General features: G+C 46.2%; 1 protein-coding gene across 5 annotated transcripts in view; it reads left to right on the top strand.

The window, feature by feature from the left end:
- Positions 1–25,322, top strand: part of HP1BP3 (heterochromatin protein 1 binding protein 3) — a 63,501-nt gene that overhangs the window by 29,985 nt on the left and 8,194 nt on the right. For all 5 annotated transcript variants that reach the window (XM_067566997.1, XM_067566995.1, XM_067566993.1 and 2 more), the window contains one exon: positions 24,480–24,634. In XM_067566997.1, the coding sequence (XP_067423098.1) occupies positions 24,480–24,634 (155 nt within the window). The remainder of the gene's footprint in view (positions 1–24,479; positions 24,635–25,322) is intronic.

The raw sequence follows: 25,322 nt of genomic DNA on the forward strand, positions 1-25,322 counted from the left end.
ACCCCCGCCCTTCCCAGAGCATCCTCGTCGTCATCCCTGGATGAGGCAGTGGTGGAGACCTGAGCTACTTCCCTCCGTTTGGTAATAGGGCCCACCAACATCTACTGAGGAGTGTGACAAAGAACCTAAGCCTCCAGCTGAGGAGGTGTGGGAGTCAGAGGACCTGATGACTGACATCCTGACTCTGGAGGGCTCCTCTCGCGGAGTGCATCCCATGATCAAAATGATTCAAGCCACAACTATGATTCAGTGGTGGACTCCTTCATCCATCTCTCTGATGTCTAAAGGGATAGAGCATAAATATTTTGCCCATCCACCAGATATGACTACCTCTTTGCACACCCGCAACCAGGGCCACTGGTGGTGGCTGCAGCTAATGACAAAGAGAAGCAGGACAACAGGCACCCACGCCCAAGTCTAAAGACTACAAAAAGTTGGAGCTCTTTGGTAGAAAGGTATATTTTACCAGAGGGCTCTGTCTTTACATAGCCAACCAGCAATCTATCCTTAGCCAATATAATTTCAATTTCTGGGAGGCTGTCGAAATTTAAGGAGTTACTTCCAGCTGACTCCAGGCAGGAGTTCTCTGTGATCCTCGAGGAAGAAAAGGCTGTGGTGAAAACATCTCTGCAAGCATCCGTAGGCGCAGCAGACTCTGCCACCTGCACCATGTCTTCAGGGATTGTGATGCGGATATGTTCCTCGCTGCAGGTGTCTGGCCTCCCCCTAGAGGTACAGCAGACCATTCAAGACCTGCCATTTAAGGGTGTGAACTTTTTTTTTGGAGCAGACTGATTCAGAGTTGCACAGCCTAAAGGTCTCTAGGGCAACCCTGAAGTCCTTGAGTTTGCACACTCTGAGTACTCAGAGGAAACATTTTAAACCTCAGCCTGCCCCTCAATTTTTTTACCAGCCTAAGAGCAGGATTATCTCAGGAAGAGGAGCAGAAGCAATAATTGTAGAACACCACAGCCTCAGCCTAACCAGGGCTGGAGCTTAACAAGACAGCTGTCTAGTTCCAAACAGCAGTTTTGAAGATGCTCCTGAGAGTGATGCACCAATCAGCAACCCAGATCCATCACCTTGTTTCATGAATCATCTGTCCCACTTCTGCTGTGTTTGGACTTGCATTACTTTGGACGTTTGGGTACTGTGCATAGTAGAAGTGCGATATTCTCTGTGATTTTCCTCCCTCCTACCCCTCCTTCCCTGTCTGTCTTCAGGCACCCCTCTCATGAGGAACTCCTGGACCAGGAGGTGCAGCAGCTCCTACAAATGGGAGCTGTGGAAAAGGTCCCGCAGAAGCTAAGGGGTAAGGAATTCTACTCCTGATATTTCCTAAGGCCAAAGGGGGTCTCAGACCCATTCTGGATCTGTAAAATCTCAACAAATTTATGAAGACAGTTTCTCATGATCTCGTTGGCTGCAATCATCCCGTCCCTGGATCCAGTAGACTGGCATGCCACTCTTGACCTAAAGAACCTTTCACATATTGATAGTCCAATCCCACAGGAAGTTTCTCAGGTTCATGATGAACAATGCACACTACAAGTTCAGTCCTCCCATTTGGCCTGTCAGCAACCACTTGAGTCTTCACCAGGTGTATGGTGGTGAGCGCTGCCTTCCTGAGGAGACGGCAGGTGCAAGTGTTCCCATATCTGGACAGTTGGCTGGTCAAGGGCCACTCCAGGGATCATGTAGAGGCACAAGTCAAACTAGTATGATTAAACTTTGGCAGCCTGGGCCTTTGCCTAAACGTGCCCAAATCGACCCTATCCGTATCCAGACTTGGGACAGGCAAGAGCATTTCTACCAGAGTCTCGGTTTAAGGTCAGGGAAGCCATCACAAGAAACATGAGTCGCTTCGTGACCATAGTGGCAAGGGTTTGTCTGAAGCTATTAGGCCACATGGCTTTGTTGCATCACGTATGTGCACATGCAAGGCTGCAGCTCAGACCTCGCCAAGCCTGGCTGGCATCGGTCTACTGCCCAAACAAGGACAGACTGGGTTATCGATTCTCTCCAGTGGTGGAGAAACGTGCAGCCTTGTATGTGTGGGAGTCCCCTTTTCCAAACCCCAACCATTGCTGTCCCTGGTTACAGATGCATCCAAAATGGGCTGGGGAGCACACCTAGCTCCCCTCGGAACCCAGGGCCTCTGATTGCAGGAAGAGCTGTCTCTCCACATAAATGTCCGAGAACTGAGAGCAGTTTGACTAGCATATCAGGCGCTCCAGCTGCACTTTAGAGCGCAGGTGCATTTCAGTTATGACAGACAATACAACAGTGATGTTTTATATAAACAAAGTGGAGCGCGCATTTTTTCCCACATGACAAAAACCCTCAAGCTGTGGGACTTCTACACCTCTCACTCTATTCACCTGGAGGGGTTTTACCTTCTGGGGTCCCAAAATGTACTGGCGGACCATCTCAGCAGATCATTTCACAACCAAAAGTGGTCCATCCACCAAGATATTCTGGACGATATCTTCCGACAGTGGGGCGTTCCCCAAGTGGATCTATTCTTGACTTGGCTCAACAGGAAGTGTCAGCAGTCCTGCTCCTTCCAGAACCACAGCCCACACTCGATTGTAGACACATTCCTTCTGCCCTGGGGACACAGTCTAGAGCACACGTTCCACCCCTTTTCCTTTGGTCCACAAGGAGATCTTCCCTGAAGATCAAATGGGAAAAGGTGTCCATCATATTGATAACTCCAGCCTAGTCCAGACAGCATTGGTTCATGATGCTACAGGAGATGTCACAAGTCAAGCCCATAGCCCTTCTTTTGGCACTGAATCTTAGCATGCAGGACTTGGACCATCTACAGCATCCCAACCTTGAGTCCCTTCACTTCACTGCATGGATGCTCCATGGCTAAATTCCAGGGAGTCTGCCTGCTCAGACCTGGTTAGGATGTTCTCCTAGGTGATAGGAAGCTGTCTATGATGGCGGCATACCTGAAAAAGGAGAAGAGGTTCTCCATGTGGGTGGTGCAGAAAGACACTTCCTCGATGCAGACAATGAAAGTCGATTATTTTTTCATCTTAGACTATCTGATGTACTTGAAACAGTTAGAGCTGATAATTTCTTCCATAAAGGTGCACCTGACAGCAATTTCCGCTTTCCATCTGGGCGCGTTTGGGCGTTCCATATTCACTGATCCAACAGTGACCTGTTTCCTCAAGGGTATGGATGGACTCTGCCCGCTGGTCCAGAACCCGATACCTTCTTGGGACCTTAACTTAGTGCTTAGTAGGCTAATAGGGGGCCATTTTGAGCCCTTGACTTCCTGCTTGCTGCTGTACCTTTCATGAAAGGTAGCATTCTTGGTTGCAATCACCTGAGCCAGGAGAGTGTCAAACCTTAAAGCATTGACATCAGACCTTTCACAAGGACAAGGTGCAGCTGCGACCACATCCAGCCGCCTTACCGCAGGTGGTGTCCCAGTTTCACATGAGTCAGGACATCTGCCTGCCCGGTCTTTTTTTCCAAAATGGCATGCAAACAGCAGAGAGCAAAGACTTCATACCCTAGATGTCAGGAGGTCACTAGTCTATATAAAGAGAACTAAACCCTTCCGTAGATCAAACAAACTGTTTATTGCAGTGGCTGATAGGATAAAGGGCCTGCCAGTATTGTCCCAGAGGATCTCTTCTTGGATCACCTCTTGCATCAGAGCTTGTTACAACCTGGCTTAAGGTACCAGTTCCGGCGTTAACTGCGCACTCCACAAGGGGTCAGGCCTCTTCAGTGGCATTCCTGGCACACATCCCTACGCAGGAGATCTGCAAGGCCACTACTTGGTCATTGATTCACACATTCACTGCACACTACGCCATCACCCACCAAGCCAGAGATGATACTGCATTTGGCAAAGCAGTGCTTCAGTCAGCAATTCTATAAGCTCTGACCCCTCTGCCTTGGGTCAACTTGGGAGTCATTTAACTGGAATTGACATGTGCAAGCTCTTGAAGAAGAAAAGATGGTTACTTACCTTCCTAACTGTTGTTCTTCGAGATGTGTTGCTCATATCCATTCCAAGACACATCCTTCTGGAGCATTCCAGCAAGAAGGAATTGAGGAAGCAGCAGGTCAGCGGGGCCCTATATGCAATGCCATGGAGGCGCCTCTCCCAGGGGGCAGTTGCTCTGACCAGACAGGTGCTGCTAGGGGAAAACCTTCCAACGACTGTGCACATGGCGCACGCACACCTAATTGTCATGGACATGAGCAACACATCTCAAAGAACAGTTATGAGGGAAAGTAACTGTCTTTTCATGCTATTCTCTAACACAGAAAAAGATGGGTGAATGGAAGCCCATCCCAGACCTAAGAAAACTCAACAAATTTGTCAAAACATGACGTTTGAAAATGGTGACATTAATAACTATAATTCCAATGCTAGAAAGAGGGGATTGGCTCTCTGCTCTCGACCTCCAGGACAGATGTTTCCATATAACAATCCCTCTGTCACACAAGAGATTCCTAAGGTTCATCTTAGGAGAACAGCACTTCCAATACAAAGTATTTTGCTTCGGACTATCATCCGCCCCAAGGGTTTTCTCAAAAGTCTTAAGAGTGGTGGCAGCACATCTATGTAGACATGGAATCATGGTATTCCCATATCTGGACCATTGTCTGATAAGGGCACCAACACAACATGAAGTGATAGAGGCCACTGAAAGCACAATAATCCTCTTCACAAACCTAGGATTACAAATGAACAAACAAAAGTCAACACTGATTCCAGTCCAGAAACTGGAATTCATTGACACTTGTCTCAACTGTCTAAAACCTACAGCCTCCTTTACCTCAACAATGCTTCACCATACTTGTCAACTTAATATCAATGGTTACAGACAGCCCACAAACTGCCCGAACATGGCTACAACTGTTAGGACACTTCAGCAACAACATTTGTAGTCAAACACACCAGACTACACATGAGATGCCTACAGGCATGGCATCGAGCAGTCTATATACCACACAGGCACAGTCTGAACAGATGCTTCACAATGCCAGACAAGCTAAAGGATTCTGTAAAATGATGGACAAAACCAAAGAACATTTGTATAGGATTTCCTTTCCTACAAAGGACTCCAACAATCACCACAGATGCCTCCCTAGTAGGCTGGGAAACGCATCTACTCAACAACATAGTCCTATGCAGTTGGTGCACATCAGAGTCCAACCCGCATATAAATCTGCTAGAGCTAAGAACAGTGTGCAACACATGCAATCACTTTCTACCACTAATCAAGGACAGTCAATCAGGATCCTAGCAGACCAATGGTGTGCATGTTTTATAAAAACCTTTGGCAGAGGGCTACAATCACTCTTCCTATGCATGGAGGTAATGCTGCTCTGGAACTGGTGCATCAGCCACGACAGCCACATATCAGCATCCTAAAATGGAGACTTCTCACAGAATCATGAATGGGGAAATGGACCCTGGAGTTCTACATACACTATTCAAACAGTGGGGATTCCCTACCATAGATCACTTTGCAACAGCACGGAACACCAACTGGTCACAGTTTTGCTCCAGAGTAAGAGCAGGACTGGGACTCGGACCGGGACCCTGCTTCTCAGGTGATGCTCTCTGCATCAAATGGGATGCACCCTTTAATGTATATTTTTCCTCCGATCCCACTCCTAACCTGAGTCCTACATAAGATCAGGAGGGACAAATCCAGAGTCATCCTAATAGCACCTACATGGGCCAGACAAACTTCCTTTCCATATCTCTCTCAGATGTCTGTATGCCCACCTCAAAATCTTCCTCTAATGCTTCATCTCTTCTTCCAAGATGTGGGACACACCCACCATCCCAACTTGACAATATTGCACCTCAAGGCTTCGCTACTCCATGGCTCAGAGAAGACGAAACAATCTGCTCAGAGGAAGTGAAATATCTTATTAAGTAACCATAGACCAAATACAAGGAAGACATATACTTACAAATGGAAAAGATTCAGCACATGGTGCCAGAACAAACAAAGTTACCTTAAGGCCACTCCCTACATTCCTACCCAAGGTCGCATCCCCATTTCATTTAAACAAACCCATACGCTTACCTGCATTTTTTTCTTAAACCGCATGCAGATGGAAGAGAGAGTAATCGACACCTTGGATGTCTGAAAAGCATTAGCCTTCTACATTGAAAGCATAAGAAACCTTTAGAAAATCACTGAAACTATTTTGTCTCTATAACAGAATATCAAAAGGGGAGCCTATTTCAAAACAGTCTATCTGAAGGTATGTCAGGATGCATCCATTCTTGTTACCAAAAACGTCAATTACAAGCCCCAGTGGGGACCCACACACACTCTACAAGAGCAGTTCCAACATCCATAGCCTCTCTCAACAATGCTCCCATTATGGACATTTGCAAAGCAGCCTCTTGGGCATCTGCCCACATGCTCTATAATGTAGTGCTTTGTGAAAAAGTCATCTTCAGACACTATTTGGACTCGTGGTTTTATCAACCATCACGAGCGCAATTCCAAAGCCCCTTCCTTCCACTGAGGGGCATTGCTCGACAGTCACCTAACGTGGAGCATCCATAGGGACACTCCTCAAAGAAGAGGTTATTCACCTTAGTAACTGAAGTTCTTCGAGATGGTTGTCCCTGTGGGTACGCCACTACCCTCCCTTCCTCCCCTCTACTTCAGAGTTTATACAACCGATGCTTTGCGATAGAGAGAGAAGGAACTGAGGGATGGTCGGTTGCACAGCACTATAACGGCCTGAGGTGGCACAAGTCTGCAACAGACATGTGTGATCCACCTAGGCACTGCTACCATAATTACAGGAGCAGGGCACATGGACACCTAAATTGGAGCAACCACAGGGACAACCATCTCGAAGAACTTCAGTTACTGCACAAGGTGAGCAACTTTCTCTTTTGCATCTGTTGTGATGGCAGTCTGGTGCTGCTGTCACTTGGCGTGAGGTGGTCTATGCGGAGGTTGTTTCTGATGAGTTTGGTAACTCTGGGGAGCTGTTTGATGGTCAGAAGAGGTGGGTGTTGGGAAAACTTTTCAGGATGTGGCTCCCATCAAATATTGTTTGGTACCCTATGTGGGCCACCCCTGTAAACAACGGTAGGTGACAACTAGGGGTGTGTGGCCAATGGATGGATATATATATATGGTCCTTGTTGAAGCAAGTTTTCTCGGGATATTTGGGTGACCTGTTCCATGATACAATCAACTTCTCTGGGGCAGTGTCTGTTTGATGAAGGTGATTTTAAGTGTGTTTAAAGTGTATATTCTAGACTTTCTCCTCAAAGATATTCTGTGGTATCTGAGTGTCTGGCCTTAGATAACAAATTTCTTGGTGTTTCTGGGGTAGTTACTGGATCTTTGGAGGTAAGTATGGTGATCTGTGGGTTTCTTGTGTATGGTTGTCTGTAGGGTTCCATTGTTGAATGTGATCATCATGTCAACGAAGTTGATGCTGGCATGGGAGCACTCTAGAGAGAGTTGGATAGATGGTGGTGGTGAAGTTGTGGTGGAAACCTTTGAGGGAGTTCAGGTTGTCTGGCCAGAGGATGAAAATATAATATATGGATCTCAGGTATATAATTGGTTTCATGGTGTTTGTCAAGAAATTCTTCCTCAAGGTGGCCTATGCAGAGGTTAACATATTGGAGGGCTGGCCTAGTACCCAAGGCTCTTCCCATGGTTTGGACAAAGTGTTAAATGTAAAGTTGTTATGGATGAGGATGAAATGGATGAGCTTGGTAATGTTTTTGGTGTGGTTATGTAAATATTGTCCATTGTTTTATAGATACGTGAGGAAGACAGAGATGCCATCGTGTTCAGGGATGTTGGTGTATAGGGTCATGATATCTGTGGTGGCAAGGATGGTATTCTGAGGGATGTTGTTGTTCTTGTTGCAGAATTTCTGGAGTAAGTCAGTTGTGTCCTGAAGGAAACTGACCCTTTGTATAATTAGAAGAGGATGGGTTCCTGAGAGTCTTCATATTCCTTCATTAAGTGTGTTGTGGGGAGATATGATGGGTCTGTCTAGGTTCCCTTGTTTATGTACCTTGGAAAGTGTGTATAAGGTCACTGGGTCATGGAGGATGAGGTTGTAGAGTTTCTCTTGGAGTTGTTTGTGGAAGGATTTGATGATATCCTTTAATTCCTGTGTGAACTGTGATGTCGTATGGTCTTTGAGTTCTTTATAGTAGGTGGAGAGTTGTTGGCTGGCTTTGTCATAGTAATCACAGTTATTAATGGAGCAATATCTACCCCTACCACCGTAGAGAGGCTGAAGAGTGAATGGCCATGAGAACTGGGCTTCTCTCCTTATTTTGAAGTGGATCGCTCCCAGGGCAATGTGAGGGAACCTTGCTTCTGCTGAATAAATGGAGGACTTTCAGTCTCCAGGGCTGACAGATTGTCCCCTTACATCAGTAGTGAGAGAGAAAGGGAATACAATTGGCTTAATTCTCTTGAAAAGAGACCACAGATGTGATGTATATTGTATCATGTCCAAAAACCTGGTATAGTTCTTGAGCCCAGATGTCCTTGTTAATAGTAGTTCCATCTTGGCTTTCCCTCTCTTTTCTTGCCTGGCTATGGCTGTGCAGCATTTTTGTTTTAGGTGCTAGCCAAGTGATATCCAGTCCACAAAAATGAGATATCCACTGATGTCCCACACTTGAGTCCAGGTGTTTAAAAGGGGGATATTGCACTGAGTATTTGAACATATTGGCACTTACTCACTGGCTACCAAAGAAACCAGAAGGCCTAGAAAGGATAATTATGGTGATATGTATGGGTACTGAGGTGAGAGAGGGAACCTACTCCGTCGTCTTTGCTTTATTTAAAAAAAAAAAAAAAAAAAAAAGTGTTGCTGTATTAAAGGTTACTGCAGCTGATCCCTGCTGATGTGTCTCACTTCATGTCCTTGCAAAACCTTGAAGCAAATCAGTGTATTCTTCATTCCTGTTTACTTTCTTCAAGTAGGATAACTTAGCCTGCTTCAGCAGCAATTAATAAGTTAATTAAAAACAAGTAGCTAGCAACCTGACCTGTTGTGAAAACTACAATTCCCTCACTTGAATAAATGTTCACAAATCTATTGCATGGAGTCAAAAAACCAATTAAAATGTCATACATTTATTTTGGCATTTTCTTTCCTGTGCTGCTTTACCAGGATATTTTTGTGTAACGAGCAGAGCTCCCCTTTCTAATCATCCACCTCCTACTACTGTGGAAGTGATAGGGATACAAATGTGATGGCTTGATTACAAGGAACACCAATTTAAAAAATAACACGCCTTGTTTCTGCAGATTAATAGAACTGATGCAGAATGCAGGGGGAACCTTATCTTTTCAGTTTTGCTTTGTGCATTCAATAACTGTAAAGTCAATTTGTATCTGTTTATGTGAATCTTTCACACAGCAACCAGTGCTGGGAAAAGAGACATTAAAAATATAAAAAGGAACGTGAATAAAATCACAAATGTACAAGTGTATTCATGGAAACTACTTTAACTCCATTATTTTAGAGTGGGATTGTAAGTGCCCAATTCCCTTAGTCTTCTTTGAAAACTCCAGACAAATCGACTAGATGTCATGTAGACAATGCCCCTTTAACTTATTAATATAACGTTCAGTTGGAAAAGCTGCCTTACTGTAACTTTTTGTTTTATTGAATGTGTGGCCAGGTTCTTCAAGTACTGATCCCTATGGGTATTCATTTTGGGTGCGCAAGCTTTCTGTGCACCCGGGACTGGCAGTACTTGAATACCAGTGTCCATTGGTCTGCACCTGCACCTCTTTGTGCTCCCAGCCGAGGACATAAGGTGTGGTGTGGATCGACAGCGTCTCTAGTTCCTTTTTCTACAACTTGTGGTGTGGGATGGAACCCTCCTGTGTCTGATTCTGCTCTTCAACACTCTGCTTCGTCAAACCTGTAAATATTGTAAATAGTTGTTAAAGTTTTAGATTGCCTGGTATACGGGGGAGAAGCATGGCAGGTGCCACGCTTTTTGAAGGATGTGTGCTTCCTCGAGAGAATACAGGCAGCTCTCATGTGGGGTCGTTCACCAGGAAGATCTGGGGGCGAGCCAGGCAAGGCTTGAAGCCTGGAACTTTGGGCCTAATAGGTGCCCGAAACGATGGGGGAGCTGGGGGAACACTCAATCCGCACCTAACTAATTTTAGCACTACAACTCAAGCTATCTCACAAATTCAGGCTCTGAAGACTCCTTATGGAGCTCTCCATGAGGCTCTGCTCAGACCCTGTGCCCTCCCACTCCCATATCTATTCAGAGCCTCCAGGTAGTACCCCTCCTGTGTCTAATTCCAACAGATGGAAGTCCTCAAGCAAGCATACAGACTCCATGAAGCAAAAGCCCAAGGAAGGCGAGGGCCAGCAATCCCACAAGAAGAGGGACAAATCTCCCCGTACATCCTCTAAAACGAGGTCTTCCTTGTCCCTTTCTCCTACAAGACTCTGGGCCCCAGAACAGGTACACCCGGAGCAATTGGAGAAGACTAAAATGACAGCATTGGGAGCTTCCAGTGCCCTGAAACCTTGCAGAGAAAGGGCAGTAATAACTTCTGCACTGCATAAAAACTAGGATGGATTGATTTAAATCAAGGTGATTTTAAATCATTATTTACAAAGAGAAAATCATTGATTTAAATAAAGTTTCACACTGATGCATCTTCACATATTTCTTAAACAATGGTGCAAATCTGATCATTAAAACGTTAATTTACAACTCAGTACAGCATTTTACAACATCTAGGAGGGTATATTTTGTGTAATTTTTTAAATAACTTGATTTTTACTAATTTAGGAAATAGTACATAAGACTCAATACCTGTGTCAAGCTGCAGATGCAGCAGCAGTGCATTAGGAATGGTAAGAGCTAAATCACACACGCAAACACAATAGCACTTATATTTTATTAAACTAAATCTTAAATGTTACGTAAATGTTTCATATTTGCAATTGCAACAGTCTCCTGAGTTGCCAGCTGACGGCTGTCCTTAAATTCTTTTTTTTTCCAATTTTCAAATTTTATTAACTATAACAGACAAGTCATCACAACACTAAACGTACACTGTCCTTAAAACTTCTACAACTATCTCTCTTCCCACTCCCACTGTCATTTTATCCATAGACTGAAACAGAAATGAGTTTCCTGCTTTTTCAGCTTCCTGTTGATTTCTTAGCTTTGAGTGAATAATACCAAACTGTGAAAATATTCTCTCTGTGCCTGCAAAGGAAGCTACTGATGTGAAAAGTTGGCTTAGCAACTGAAGGATCTCTGTTTCAAGGTGCCTGGCTAATGATTTCCATCAATTCAGGGGAGTAACTTTGTTCAAAACATCATCAGTAAACATATACTTGACATGTTTTCCTTTTTTACCTAGAGAAGGAATTTCTTCAAAATATTCCCAGATAGGGTCTCTCTTATGCCCAGAAGCCATGACAGTTTTTCTGTGGCAAAAGTGTTGGGGAATATAGGAAGCTATGTGTGTACTGAACAATGTTTTCCTTTTTTCTTTCCACTCCATACCACTGTTCCTTTCTCCTCTGCCTCCGTCCCTAGGCTCTCTGTCTTTAAGACAGTGTCTTAACTAACTCCTCTGCCTTGCTTGGCTCAGATCCACCACCATATAAACACAGACCAACAACAGTTCTATCCAGCCTGTGTCTCTCTTTGCACATATGACTTCAGTCCGCTGAGAAACTGAACAGAAACTGAAAGCACAGAACTTTCAAGAAGCAAGAGCTGGTAGTTAGGCTGGATAGACTAGAGCCATTAATTCATTTTTATGTGACTGTAAGTGTAGGTTTAGCATGTTTGTGATGAGATTTAATTGTAACTTTTTTAAATGAGAGAAATTTAGTATTTTATTGATTTTTTTTTTTTTTTTTTTTTTTTTTTTTAAATCCAATTTAAATAAAAAATCTTTGATTTTTATCCACCTTGATTGATCCCTTCTGTTTCTTTCTTCCTCTGCACTGATGGTACCGGCTCTGCACAAGTCTTCCACCTCTAAGATGACGGGGACAGTTCAGGCCAAGCCCAAGACTCCTAGCAGCCTGGACCTCAATATGTTCTCCTCTAGGGCCTAGCTATCTATATAGATCTGGAATCCTCAGTCATTCTCAGATCCAATCTAGCTGTAAGATGTCCTGACTCCATCAGGCTGACATCCACCAGTACTTTGCCCCAGCTGTGAATTAAAAGCTGTAGTACAGTTGTGCACTCCTCACCTACTCCTGTTCCTGATTGGTCAGGATAGGATCCCATGGTACCTTTTGGCTTCAATATTGGAGCATGATAGGAACATAAGAACGGCCACACTGGGTCAGACCAATGGTCCATCTAGCCCAGTATCCTGTCTTCCAACAGTGGTTGGTGCCAGATGCTTCAGAGGGAATTAATAGAACAGGACATTTATCCAGTAATCTATCCCCTGTCATCCAGTCCCAGCTTCTGGAAGTTGGAGGTTTAGGGACATCCAGAGCATGGGTTTATGTCCTTGACCATCTTGGCTAATAGCCATTGATGGTCCTGTCATCCAAGAACTTATCTATTTCATTTTTTAATCCAGTTATTGTTTTGGCCTTCACACCATCCCCTGGCAATGAGTTCCATAGGTTGGCAATGCATTGTGGGAAGAAGTACTTCCTTTCACTTTGTTTTAAACCTGTTGCCTATTAATTTCATTGTTTGACCCCTGGTTCTTGTTAAATAACAGTTCCCTATTCCCTTTCTACACACCATTCACAATTTTATAGACATCTTTTTATAGACTCCCTCTCCCCCCTCCATCCCCCCGTCTCTTTTCCAAGCTGAACAGTCCCAGTCTTTTTAGTATCTCATATGGAAACTGTTCCATACCCCTAATATTTTTGCTGCCCTTTTCTGTACCTTTTCAAATTCTAATATCTTTGAGTATTCAAGATGTGGGCGTTCCAGAGATTTATATAATGGCATTGTGATATTTTCCATTCCAGGGATTTATATGATGATGATGTGATATTTCTGTCTTCTCTCCCTTTCCTAATAGTTCCTAAAAGCTTTTTTGACTGCCACTGCATATTGAGCAGATGTTTTCAGAGAACTATCTATAATGATTCCAAGATCTTTCATGAGTGGTAACAACTAATTTAGATACCACCATTATGTATTATAGTTGGGATTATGTTTTCCAATGTGTATTACTTTGTACTCACCAACTTTGAATTTCATCTGCCATTCTGTCGCCCATTTTGTCAGATCCCCTTGTAACTCTTAGTTAAGTCCAAAGCTGACTACAATCTTAAGTAATATTGTATCATCTCCAAATTTTGCCACTGCGCTATTTATCCTTTTTTCCAGATAATTTGAGTATGTTGAACAGCACTGGTCCCAGTACAGATCCTTAGCGGAGCCCGCTATCCTCCTCTCTCCACTGTGAAAACTGACCTATTCGTAATCTTTGTTCCCTATCTTTTAACCTGTTAGTGATCCAGGTGAAGGCCTTCCCTCTTATGCCATGACTGCTCACTTCGATTAAGAGTCTTTGAAGAGGGACCTTGTTGAAGGCTTTGAGACTCCAAGAGCTCTATATCCATTGTATCACCTTTGTCCACATGCTTGTTGAACCCCTCAAAATTGTAATAGATTAGTGAGACATGATTTCCCTTTATAAAAGCTAAGTTGGCTGTTCCCCAACATACCATATTCATCTGTGTCTGATAATTCTGTTCTTTACTATAGTCTGAACTCGTTTGCTTGGTACTGAAGTTATGCTTACCAGCCTGTAATTGCTAGCAATGCCTCTGGAGCTTTTTTAAAAATAGGCATTGCATTGGCTATCCTCAGAGGCTGATTTAAGCAATAGGTTACATACCATACTCGGTAGTTCTGCAATTTCACATTGAGTTCCTTCAGAACTCTTGGGTAGATACCATCTGGTCCTGATGACAAATTAAACAGCAATACCAATTTGTTCCAGAACCTCCTCTAACGACGCCTCAAGTTGGGACACTTCCTTAGATGTCACCTAAAAAGAATGACTCAGATGTGGGAATCTCCCTCACACCCTCTGCAGTGAAGACTGATGCAAAAAATTGATTTCGTTTCTCTGCAAAGGCCTTGTCTTCCCTGAGTGCTACTTTAGCACCTCAATAATCCAGTGGCCCCCCACTGATTGTTTGGCAGGCTTCCTGCATCTAATGTACTTAAAAACATTTTTTTAACTTATCTGGTAAGAACAAATCAGTACTAATGCTGCCTCCAGGTATCCAATAGATTAGAGAACAGTCAGCCTGCACAGGGCTTCTAGAGCCATTCACATGCCCTCATGTCCTCAACAACTGTTATCGGTCAAGGGATCAATGGCACTCGCCATGGGGTCTACCTCTATACTCTTGCAGCCTTGTCCATTGACTTTATTGGAGCCCTGGAACCAATACTTTCAGGCATCTCATTACAAAGACCTGGCATGCTCCTCCAGTATAGTCAACCCAGGGAATAACCACAGTCTCTTCAGGAGTAGTTGATGGAGGAGTAACTACTGATACCAGCAGATCAACCAGCAGTACTTTCTTCATACTCTCCAGATGAGGCAGTATCTCTAGCCACACTCTCTCATCATCTGATTACTTTAAGTAGTCCTGGGACCTTCTCAGAAGGATTGCTGACTCTCTACAGGTACCACTAGAGGAGGTCTAAGATCCCATCTACAAGCTCCTGGGCATTCTTGAGGCTACAGCTCCCTTTAAAATGGCACTCCCATTAACAAGGCCATTATGGAGCCTGGCACGCACCTGCTACTTGACCCAAGGAGGGCAGAGAAACAATACTTCATTCCATCCAAAGGAGTGGAATATTTGTTTTTCCACCCAAATTCCAACTCCTGGTGACTCAGGCTGTCATGGAGAGAAGCTGTCTGCACCAGCCCAAGTCCAGTCCTCTGGACAAAGACACAGAACAACTAGACCTCTTTGGGAGGAAGATACTTTCTTCAGACAGCTTAGTTTTCCTTATAGCAAATTACTGGATGTTGATGTCTAAATATGACTTCTTGAATTACAACAGGCTGCCAGAATCTTCTAACAACCTGCCTCAGGACACAAACCCCAATTCCAGGCCATCACAGATGCAGCAAAGCTAGTTGCAGGATCTGCCTTCAGGTGTCCTTTGATACAGTGTCGTGCTCCCCATGGCTACAGGCCTTGGGAATTCCCCAAGGAGATCCAAATGACTGAGGACTTCCCCTTTGAGGGTAGCAAGCTGTTTAGGAACAAAACTGGTGAGTCATTGCATACTCCCAAGGACTCTCACTACCCTCTGCTTTCTGGAGATATACTCTCTGGCACCCCAGAGAAAATATTTCAGGCTGCTGCCTCCTCCCAAACACCACCCATTACTTCAGTCCTCTTTCCAACAGAGGGGGCTTATGAACCCACCCAGGAACTGTCTAGCATGGCTGGCATCCTACACCATCACACTCCCCTCTATAGTCTTAACTGCCTCACAGAAAGTTATTTTGACACAATACATGATCACAGCTACCAGTCTCCACACCACACTGCCCACTATCACCACCTTTGGTGACTGGCCCATTGTCGCCCAGTTCTCTCGTGTTATCACGATGGACAAATGGGTTCTGGATGCTATTGAACAATTCTCAGAGTGCTTGCTCATGTCCATTCCCCATTTAGGGGTGTGTGCTCGCCACATGCACTGGTGCCGGAAAACTTTTTCCTTTAGTCATACCCGTACAAGCCGGCTCTAGTGCACACATGCGCGCCCAAATATAGATGCCACTGACTCCCCCTCCCTCTCAGTTCCTTCTTGCCGCCAGTGACGGTGCTGAAACATTCTTGCCTTCGCAAGTTCTTCTCATCTCCCTAGTTTATCGTTTTTACTGTGTATAGTTACTTGTTCAGTTACAGTTCTAGTTTGTTAGTAGTTAGAATCCCAGGGTCAGGATATGCCCCATTCCCCGGGATTTAAACCCTGCGCTTCATGTAAGAAGCCTATGCCGAGGAGCGACCCTCATCAAAGTTGTCTAAAGTGTCCGGGGAAAGCCCACATCAGTGTAAGATTTGTAAAAGTTTCCACCTGTAGACTAAGAAAGATTGGGATGTTCGTCTCAGGGCCATTCTGATGGAGTCGGCTCTTAGACTGGTCTCGGAGTCCAGCAGGTCAGACTCTGCACCAAGCATGATGGCTTCGGCACGCAATGCCCCTCCGACGCCCGCTTCATCCACCTGGCACCGATCTCCCTCCCCATTTCCGAAGAAGAGGTCTAGGAAGATCCGCACGGAATAGGGACGCTCTCCTGCGGAGAAGGCAAAGGGGGACCTGGCAAGACCTGCATCTGGCTGCTAACTCTTCCTAGAAGGGTCCCTCACCTGAGCAAGAGTCGACCCTGGCACTGGGCCTCCACCACCTCCAGGTAGTGGTAGAGGCCCTCATCAATTAGTGATCCTGTCAACTCCAGAGGCCTTCCAAGCTATGAAGGACCTCTGGGCGCTGCCAGTACTGCAGTCGCAGAGGGACAGCAGAGCACCACACCCAGTTCCAGCACCGGCATCTTGGGGCAGCCGCAGAGGGACAGATCTGCTCATCCGTCCCTGTCATCGAGGCACCACTCACCGGTGTGCAGGCAGTCCCCGAAATCCAGGCCATGCTCTCTGGGTCAGGATATCGCCAGATCGGGCTTCTGCCGCTGTTCTCCTCCAGAGGACCGGAACTGAATGGAGTACCGCTATGGAGCAGAGCAACGCAAGTTGCCAGACTCGCAGTGTGTTTCCCCAGCACTGCGACCTTTCTCGCCTCCCCCATACAGGAAGCCCAAGGACAAGAGCCAGTCCTGTCACACCTAGTGTTCACGGCTTCTCATGCTGCTCTCCAATGCTGGCACATCAACGCATCTCGCGCAGCACAGTGAGGTATTCGGAGACGGCACCACCATAGTCATCAGATAGTGGCACCTCATTCTCGGACAGCGAGGAAGTTGTCCAGACTAGGGAAACCCCGGCTCCGGTGCCTGGTTTCTCCATAATACCATCAATGGGGGGAGTGGCTGCAAGGCCAGTGGCCTGGACCGTGGCCGAACTGGTGGGGATTTCCCTTTGGGATTCCTCAGGTCAGTTCCATGAGAGGAACCTTGGTGCCGCAGTCCATCCCTCAGAGCGTGGCGTCTGCACTTGGACGCGGTCTCAGACCACTAAGGTTCACGCACCTTGGGCCCCGTGGGTTCCACCCCACCCAGAACAGAGGCCCTTCCCCCAGTTTGCATACCGGCCTCTTCCTCATCGTCACTGGACGAGGTGGTTATGGGACTCTCATCTGCGATGTCGACAGATGATTTTAAGACGCACCAGGACTTATTGAAAAGGGTCGCCTCCAACTCAAGATAGAGGAGCTGGATGAGCTGGTTGACGAGCTGTTTGGAATATTGGCCTTGGCAGCTCCTAGTAGAGTGGCCCTCCCAATCCATGTTGTTAAACTGGCCAAGACCCTGTGGCAAACCCCGGCCTCCTTGCCCCCCACGTCGAAGAGGACAAAGAAAATATTGTGCCCCAGAAAAGGAGTTTGAATACCTTTATACCCACCCTGCGCTGGGGTCCCTGGTGGTCACAGCCATCAACGAAAGGGACAGACAGGAGAAAGTCAGCTCAACCCCTAAGCATAAAGATACCAAGAGACTCGATTTGTTTGGTCAAAAAATGTATTCCACAGCCAGTCTGCAGCTATGAGTAGTGAACCAACAGGTGTTGCTAGGTAGGATACCATTTTAATATCTGGCAGTTGCTGGACAAGTTCGTGGACTCGTTGTCCCCCTCCTCCTTCAAACAGGAGTTTGAGGCTATCTTAGAAGAGGGGAGATCGGTGGCCAGGGCATCTATTCAAGCGGCTTCTGATGTGGCAGACTCTGCAGCCAGGACGATGGCCTTGGCGATATCGATGAGGCAGGCGTCATGGCTACAATCCTCGGGTCTCCCATCAGAGGTCCAGCAATCTATCCAGGACCTCCCCTTCAGTGGTATGGCCCTCTTTGGCAAGCAGACAGATGCCCAACTACATGGCATGAAGGACTCTAGGACTATTTTGTAGTCCCTTGGCCTCTATGCACCTCCTTCTAGGAGGCATTTCAAGCCCCAGCATGAGCAGTGATCTAAGGACCATCCCTACAGAGACTCCTATAAGAGGAAAAACTAAGCTTACAAGAGGTACCAGGGCCGTTCATCATCTGCTGGCCCTCGACTGGACTCTAGCCACCATAAGTGAGGCGGAAAGCAGGCCTTTTGAAGGTGTGACCAAGAACAACCTACCAGTTCTGTCCATGGTTCCAACCCCCCTTTTGTTGTCTTCTCGTTTTAGCCTGTTTCGTCCCAGCCTGGGCGGCCATAACATCAGACGTGGGTGCCCAGCAGCACGGTGGCTATTGGTTATACCCTCCAGTTTGCCTCACTCCTACCTTCTGACCCTCTCTTCCCATCCTTCTTCAGAGACCCCTCTCACGAGCAACTCCTCAAACAGGAGGTGTGAGCATTCCTGCAGGGGGGTGCAGTGGAAATGGTTCCCAGAGACCTGCGGGGTAGAGGATTTTACTCCCATTACTTCTTGATCCCAAAGGGAGGGCTGAGGCCTATTCTGGACTTACAATACGTGACCAGGTACCTCAGAAAGCTAAAACTTCGCATGGTCTCCTTAGCCACCATCATTCCCTTTCTGGATCCAGGCGACTGGTACACCACTCTCGATTTAAAGAACGCTTACTTTCACATTGTGATCTTCCTTGGTCCCAGGAGGTTCCTGAGATTTATGGTAGGAGACTGCCAGTACCAGTTTGTGGTGCTCCCCTTTGGCCTCTCAACTGCGCCAAGTGCATGTTTGTGGTAGCAGCCTTCCTCAAGAGGAGAGGAGTGCAGGTATTCCCCTACCTGGACGACTGGCTCATCAGGGTCTCAGGTCTAGGCCAGCATCTGTCACCCAAAGTGTTTGTTAGGCACTGGGCCTCCTAATAAATAAACAAAAATAGGTAGTAGTCCCTGTATAAGAATAGAATTTATTGGAGCAATGCTGGAGTCATCCAAGGCCAGAGCATTCCTTCCAAAGGAAAGATTTCGAATGATGACAGATTATTACCTGCTTTTCGGGGCTCGTCCCCTCACAACAGCGAAGGGTGCCTCAGCCTCTTGGGCCACATGGTGGCCTATGCCTACGTGGTTCCCCAGGTCAGGCTGCACCTCAGATTCCTCGAAATGTGGTTGGCATCATTCTATTCTTCGGTCAGACACCACCTGGACAGGATACTTACAGTTCCTCCAAAAATACTTACCTCCCTTGTATGGTGGTCAAGTCCGGGTCATGTCCTTGTGGGAATGCTCTACGAAGCATCTCAGCTGTCGGTAACTCTGGTCTCCAATGCCTCAGACCTGGGATGGGGAGCTGGTTCCCTGAAGATCCAGGTCATGGAGGCCTCGGAGGAACTGGGATTACATATAAATATCAAAGATCTCAGGGCAATTCATTTAGCCTGTGCAGGTTTCCTATCACATCTTGCCAACAGGGTGGTGCAGATTCTCACAGACAATACAGCCTCCGTGTATTATATCAACAGATGGTGGGGGGGGGAGCAAATCCCCTGCCCTATGCATAGAGGCCATGCACTTCTGGGACTCTTGCATCAGCCATAATATTCACCCAATAGCTGTTCACCTCCCAGGGGTCATCAACTCTTTGGCTGACCATCTCAGCAGGTCCTTCTGCTCTCACCGCTAATGGTCCCTCCATCCGGAGGTGGTGGCTCGCATCTTCCAATCCCCAAGTGGACCTCTTTGCCGCCAGGGCCAACAGGAAGTGCCATCACTTCTGTTCCCATCAGGGCCTCAGTGCAGGCTCCATCACCGTTGCTTTTCTCCTCCCTTGCTCAGAGGGACTCCTGTACGCCTTCCTGCCGATCCTTTGATCCACAAAGTCCTCCTGAAGGTGAAGAGAAACATGGCACAGGTCATCCTTGTGGCATCAGCGTGGCCCAGACAGCATTGGTTCAGGATGCTGTTAGAGCTGGCTGGACCCAGGCATTGGATCCTGCCACTGCGCCCTGACTTGCTATCCCAAGATCAAGGTCACCTGCTCCACCCAGAGCTGGCATCCCTCCACCTGATGGCTTGGATGCTTCGTGGCTTAACCAGGAGAAGCAGGCCTGCTCAACCAAGTTCAGCACATGCTCCTGGAGTGCAGGAAGCCATTGACCAGATAGGCCTATAGGCCTAAGTGGAAGCGCTTCACCTGCTGGGCAACTGAACTTGGCATGTCCCTGACAGAGGCATCGATCCCAACAATTGTGGAGTATATGCTACACCTGAAGCCAGGAGGATTGGCCTTCTCGTCAATTAAAGTCCATGTGGCTACCATATCTGCTTTCCATCCATTGTTGTCTTTTCACATGAAATGATGACTAGGTTCCTCAGAGGTCTGGAAAGGCTTTTCCCATCATCAAGGGACTTCAAGGGACTTGGACTTGGTCCTTTCCAGGCTCACTGGACCGCCCTTCGAACCTGTGGCCTCATGCTCCCTTACAGACCAGTCCTGGAAGACTGCCTTTCTGGTCACTATCACATACGCCAGGCAGGTGTCAGAGATCAGAATGTTAACATCAGAACCACCCTACACAGTGTTTTATAATGACATGGTCCAGCTACACCCACACCCAGCTTTTTTGCCTAAGGTGTTCTATTTTCACCTGAACCAGGAGATTTTCCTGCCTGTTTTTTGCCCCAAACTGCACAACTCCAGTGAGGAGAGGCGTCTGCACTCTCTTGACGTGAAGAGGGCCCTGGCTTTTTACATCAACAGGACTAAGCCCTTCCATCGCTCTACTCAGCTCTCCGTAGCAGTTGCGGACCGGATGATGGGTCTACTGGATTTCTCGCAGTGTCTTTTAAAGTGAATCAAGGCCTATATCCAGGCCTGTTATAAGCAGGCTGGAGTCACGCTTCCAGTGTCCTTGACAGCCCACTCAGCGAGAGCGCAGGCATCATCTGCAGCCTTCCAAGTGCACATCCCCATATTGGACAGCTGTAGAGCAGCTATCTGGTCATCGGTACATACCTTCACATCCCAATATGCCTTGACTCAGCAAGCTTGGGTCGACACTGGCTTCGGTAGAGCAGTGCTTCAAGGGTCATGTCCATGAACTTCTGCGTGCTGGTGAGTCACCTAAATTGGGAATGGACACGAGCAAGCACTCAAAAAAGAACAGTTAGTTACCTCAGAACTGTTGTTCTTCAAGATGTGTTGCTCATGTCCATTCCACATGTGCACCCTCCTACCCCTCAGTTGGAGTTCCAACAAGAAGGAACTGAGAGGGAGGAGGAGCCGGCGGTGTCTATATGTAGACGCATATGTGTGCCGCTGCAGGGGGCGCTAGAGCTGGCGTGTACTAGTACCACTAAGGAAAAACGTTTTCTGGCATTGGTGTATGTGGCGAGCACACACACCTAAATTGGGAATGGACGTGAGCAACACATCTCGAGGAGCAACAGTTACGAGGTAAGTAACCATTCTTTACATGCTATAGTTGCTAGACCTCAGGCAGTTGAATGTCTTCATACAACACTCAGAGTTCAGGATCACCACCATGGCCTCTAAAACCCTCCCTCAACTCAGGCGACTGGTTTATGGCCCTTAATTTGAAAGACGAATACTTTCATTCGGACATTCCTCCCCCATCACAGAAGGTTCCTGCACTTCATGGTGGTCCTGGAGCACTTTCAGTACAGAGTTCTCCCCTTTTGGTTTATTGACAGCCCTGAGGATCCTTACAAAAGTGCTTGTGACGGTAGCCATATGCTTTGCAGACAAGGCAGACCAATATTTCCCTACCTAGATGATTGGCTGCTTATGGGTTTGTCGGCCCAGGAAATGCAAACAGAACGCACTGCTCTTCAACTCTTTCGTTCTTTGGGATTCCAGGTAAATTCAGACAAGTCCACTTTAATGCTCATGCAAATCATAGAATTAATTGGGATGGATCTGAACTCATTCACAGCAATGGCTTATTTACCTCAAGACTGATTCCTTGCCATGAGGAATCTCATTGCCCCGCTTTGTCTCAGTCCTCAGATTATAGTCTGATCCTGTTCATTTGGTTCTATTAGGCCACGTGGCTGTGTGCATCTATGTCACGCTGTTTGCACAGCTGCACCTATGGTGCCTCCAAACATGGTTAAGGATAGTCTGTGTCCTGGTCAGGGACTCGCTGGGCAAGAAAGTTTCTCTTCTATGGAATATGCTGATGTTGCTCACCTGGTGGGACAGCAGAGGTTGTTTGTGTAGGACTCCCCTTTTGTTGCCGTACCACTTACAAAGAGCACATCTCCATGACAAGACAGCTCACAACTCCTTGTTCCCAAAGGAATCCAGGCTGCATATCAATTTACTCAAGCTTCAGATAATTCACAAAGCCTGCAAGATGTTTCTACCCATTATCTGATCTCCATACATCCCAGTCAGATCGGACAATGTGAACACGGTCCAACATGTAAACAGAGAAGAGTAAAATTAACCCTACTCTGCGGAGAGGCAGTCCAACTCTGGAATTGGCGCATCAGGCACCAAATCATCCTCTCAGAAATACACATTCCAGGAATAATGAACTCCCTGGTAGAAAGCCTCTGTAGACTTTTCCAGGTGGATCACAAATGGGAACTCCTACCCATTGATAGTATAGCTCATTTTTCAGCAATGGGAAGGCCCCCATCTTCTCAACCCAGTGGAAAAAGAAGTGCCTGTTATACTGCTCTCAGGTTGTCTAGAGCCTCAACTCCAGAGGGGATGTCGTCTTGGTACAGCGGTCAGACCCACTGATGGACGCCTTCTCTCCATCTCTCTGGTACCTTGAACTCGGGGAAAATCAAGCTTGTTGGTGATTCTGATAGCCCTCCTGATAGTGACTGAGGCATTTCTTGTTCACCACCATCCTAAAGCTAGCTTCCCATCCATGTGTCCACCTACAACCATTCTTGGGCCTTATGTTCCAGAACAAGGGCAGCACAAACCATTCCAATCCAGCTTTCCTGCATCTGGCAGCATGGTTTTTGGATGGACAAGCATAGAGAGCATGCTCTCAGAACGTTCAATCAATCCTAAACAACAACAGCATTTATGCAGAAGTGGATATAATTCTCCTTTTGGTTCTGACAGCACCACTTATCCCCTGAGGCATCAGGAATACTCCTCTTACCGGAATATCTTCTCTCACTGAAGACATCAGGCATGTCTGTCTACTTTCCACATCCTAGTGAGGGGTGCTCGGTCTTTACCCATCCATTATTGTGAAATTCCTGACAGGCAATAAAAGGACAGTTCCTACCTGGGTTCTGAACCTTGTCCTTTCTGTTCTTATGAGACCATGGTTTGAACTGTTTTTTGAAAAGTGAACTTCTTGACAGCGATTACCTTGGTTAGAAGGGGAGAGGAGGTTGGAACCCTTTTGGCAGGTTTTTAATACAGTTTTTCACATAGACTAGGTTTCTTTGCAACTACATCCAAAATTCATATCTAATGTGCCTTCTGAGCTTCACCTTAAACCACACAGTTTACTTTCTGGCGTTTTACCCCAAGTCTCTCTGCAGTATGGAGGAGACAAGGCTCCACACTCTAGATGTACACAGCGCTCTAGCCTTTTGTCTGCATAGTGTGGCGGCCTTTTGAAAGTCTCCAGAATTGTCGGTTACAGAAAAAATTAGAGAGCTCTCTTCCCAAAGGCTTTAAGTGGATTTTTTTTCCTGCGTCACTCTTTGCTATGATCTTAGGAAAGTCCCCTCATCTCAGATGGTCAGGTCCCACTTGATAAGAGCCCAACCATCATCAATAGATTCCTTACAAGGAATCCCTCTCGGAGATATGCAGAGCATCTCACTGGAGCTCTGTACACACCTTCACCATGCAAGCTGGTTCATGCTCCACTCTGTGGTATGGCATACATCCTCACCCCCTCTTCCTCAGTGAGCAATGCTTGGAAGTCACCTCCAGTGAATACCCATAGAGACCAGCACTCGAAGAAAGGAAAGTTAAGTACCTTATAGTAACGAGTTATTTGAGATGTGTGGTCCCTGTGGGTATTCACAACCCGTTTTCCTTCCCCTCTGCTTGGGTCCTCACAGGACTCTCAGTAAATCAGGAACTAGAGAGATGGATGAACTGTGCCACCCTTATGCCCTCAGTTGGGAGCACAAGAAGGCACAGGATGCATCATGGACTAACAGACACTGCTGTTGAAGAGTTTCTGGTCCCAGGTGCGCAGTGCACATGCACGCCCACATTGAATACCCATAGGGACCACACATCTTGCAGAATTCCAGTTACAATAAGTATCCTTTCTTTCAACAGCACCTCTTCCTGTATGCATATACCTGATTGAAAATATGTTTTGTGTAGTCCCTGCTTTAACTTTAGATATATCTTGAAAAATATATTTCAGAGAAGTACCTCCATATCCACTCCAGAGCAGCAAGTCAAGCTAGAAGACATCCTTCCATTGGCCTTCACCCGCCTTTGTGAACCTAAGGAAGCTTCATACAGCCTGATCAAAAAATATGTCTCTCAGTATTACCCCAAACTCAAGGTGGATGTAAGGTAGGTGCAGATGGTACATATTTGTCTCTATCATTATCTTGAAACACTAATTTCCATTTGTTTGCCCTCTTTTGTTTCTTTAAGGATATTGTCAAGTATTTTACCAAGCTGTAGGCAGATGCATTTTTTTATTCTGCATTGTAGTACCTTCCTAGGAGCTGAGAATAAAATGCTTTTTCCTGTGACTTTTTCTTTCTGTGCCCCATGTGAAACTCCAGATCCCTAGGGCAGCATTGTTCATATTGAACATCCACCAGTAAATGGAATCCCTTTAATTTTGGGGATATAAATATTTCCATGTTTGCTCTTGGCCCCTTATTCCACTTCTTTTTATGCTTTTAAAGGGCATGCAGCCTACCAGCTAGTTTACCCATGTGGATGGTTTAAAAAAAATTATGTATAGTCACCTAATTAGTGAATGTAAAGAGCCTTGTATTCAGATCCCAGATTTTGTCCATTGACTGATGGTGGGGAAGTGACTTACCCACCTTCTTCTGTCTACAAATTTTCTTTATAATTTAGTCAGACTTCTAAATTGAAACTTGGTCTTTTCTAGATAAACAGCACCAGAAGACAATGTCAGTTCACCTTTAAATAATGTCCATTACTCCTTTCACAGAGTCAGCATTTGCTAATAGTTACTCTCATACCCTGGGTAAAGTGTCATCTCTCCACCTCCCCTTTTACA

Source organism: Emydura macquarii, unplaced genomic scaffold (assembly GCF_026122565.2).
Source record: "Emydura macquarii macquarii isolate MOO-44397 ecotype Brisbane River unplaced genomic scaffold, CSIRO-AGI_Emac_v2 contig_2768, whole genome shotgun sequence".
Taxonomy (NCBI): Eukaryota; Metazoa; Chordata; order Testudines; family Chelidae; genus Emydura; species Emydura macquarii.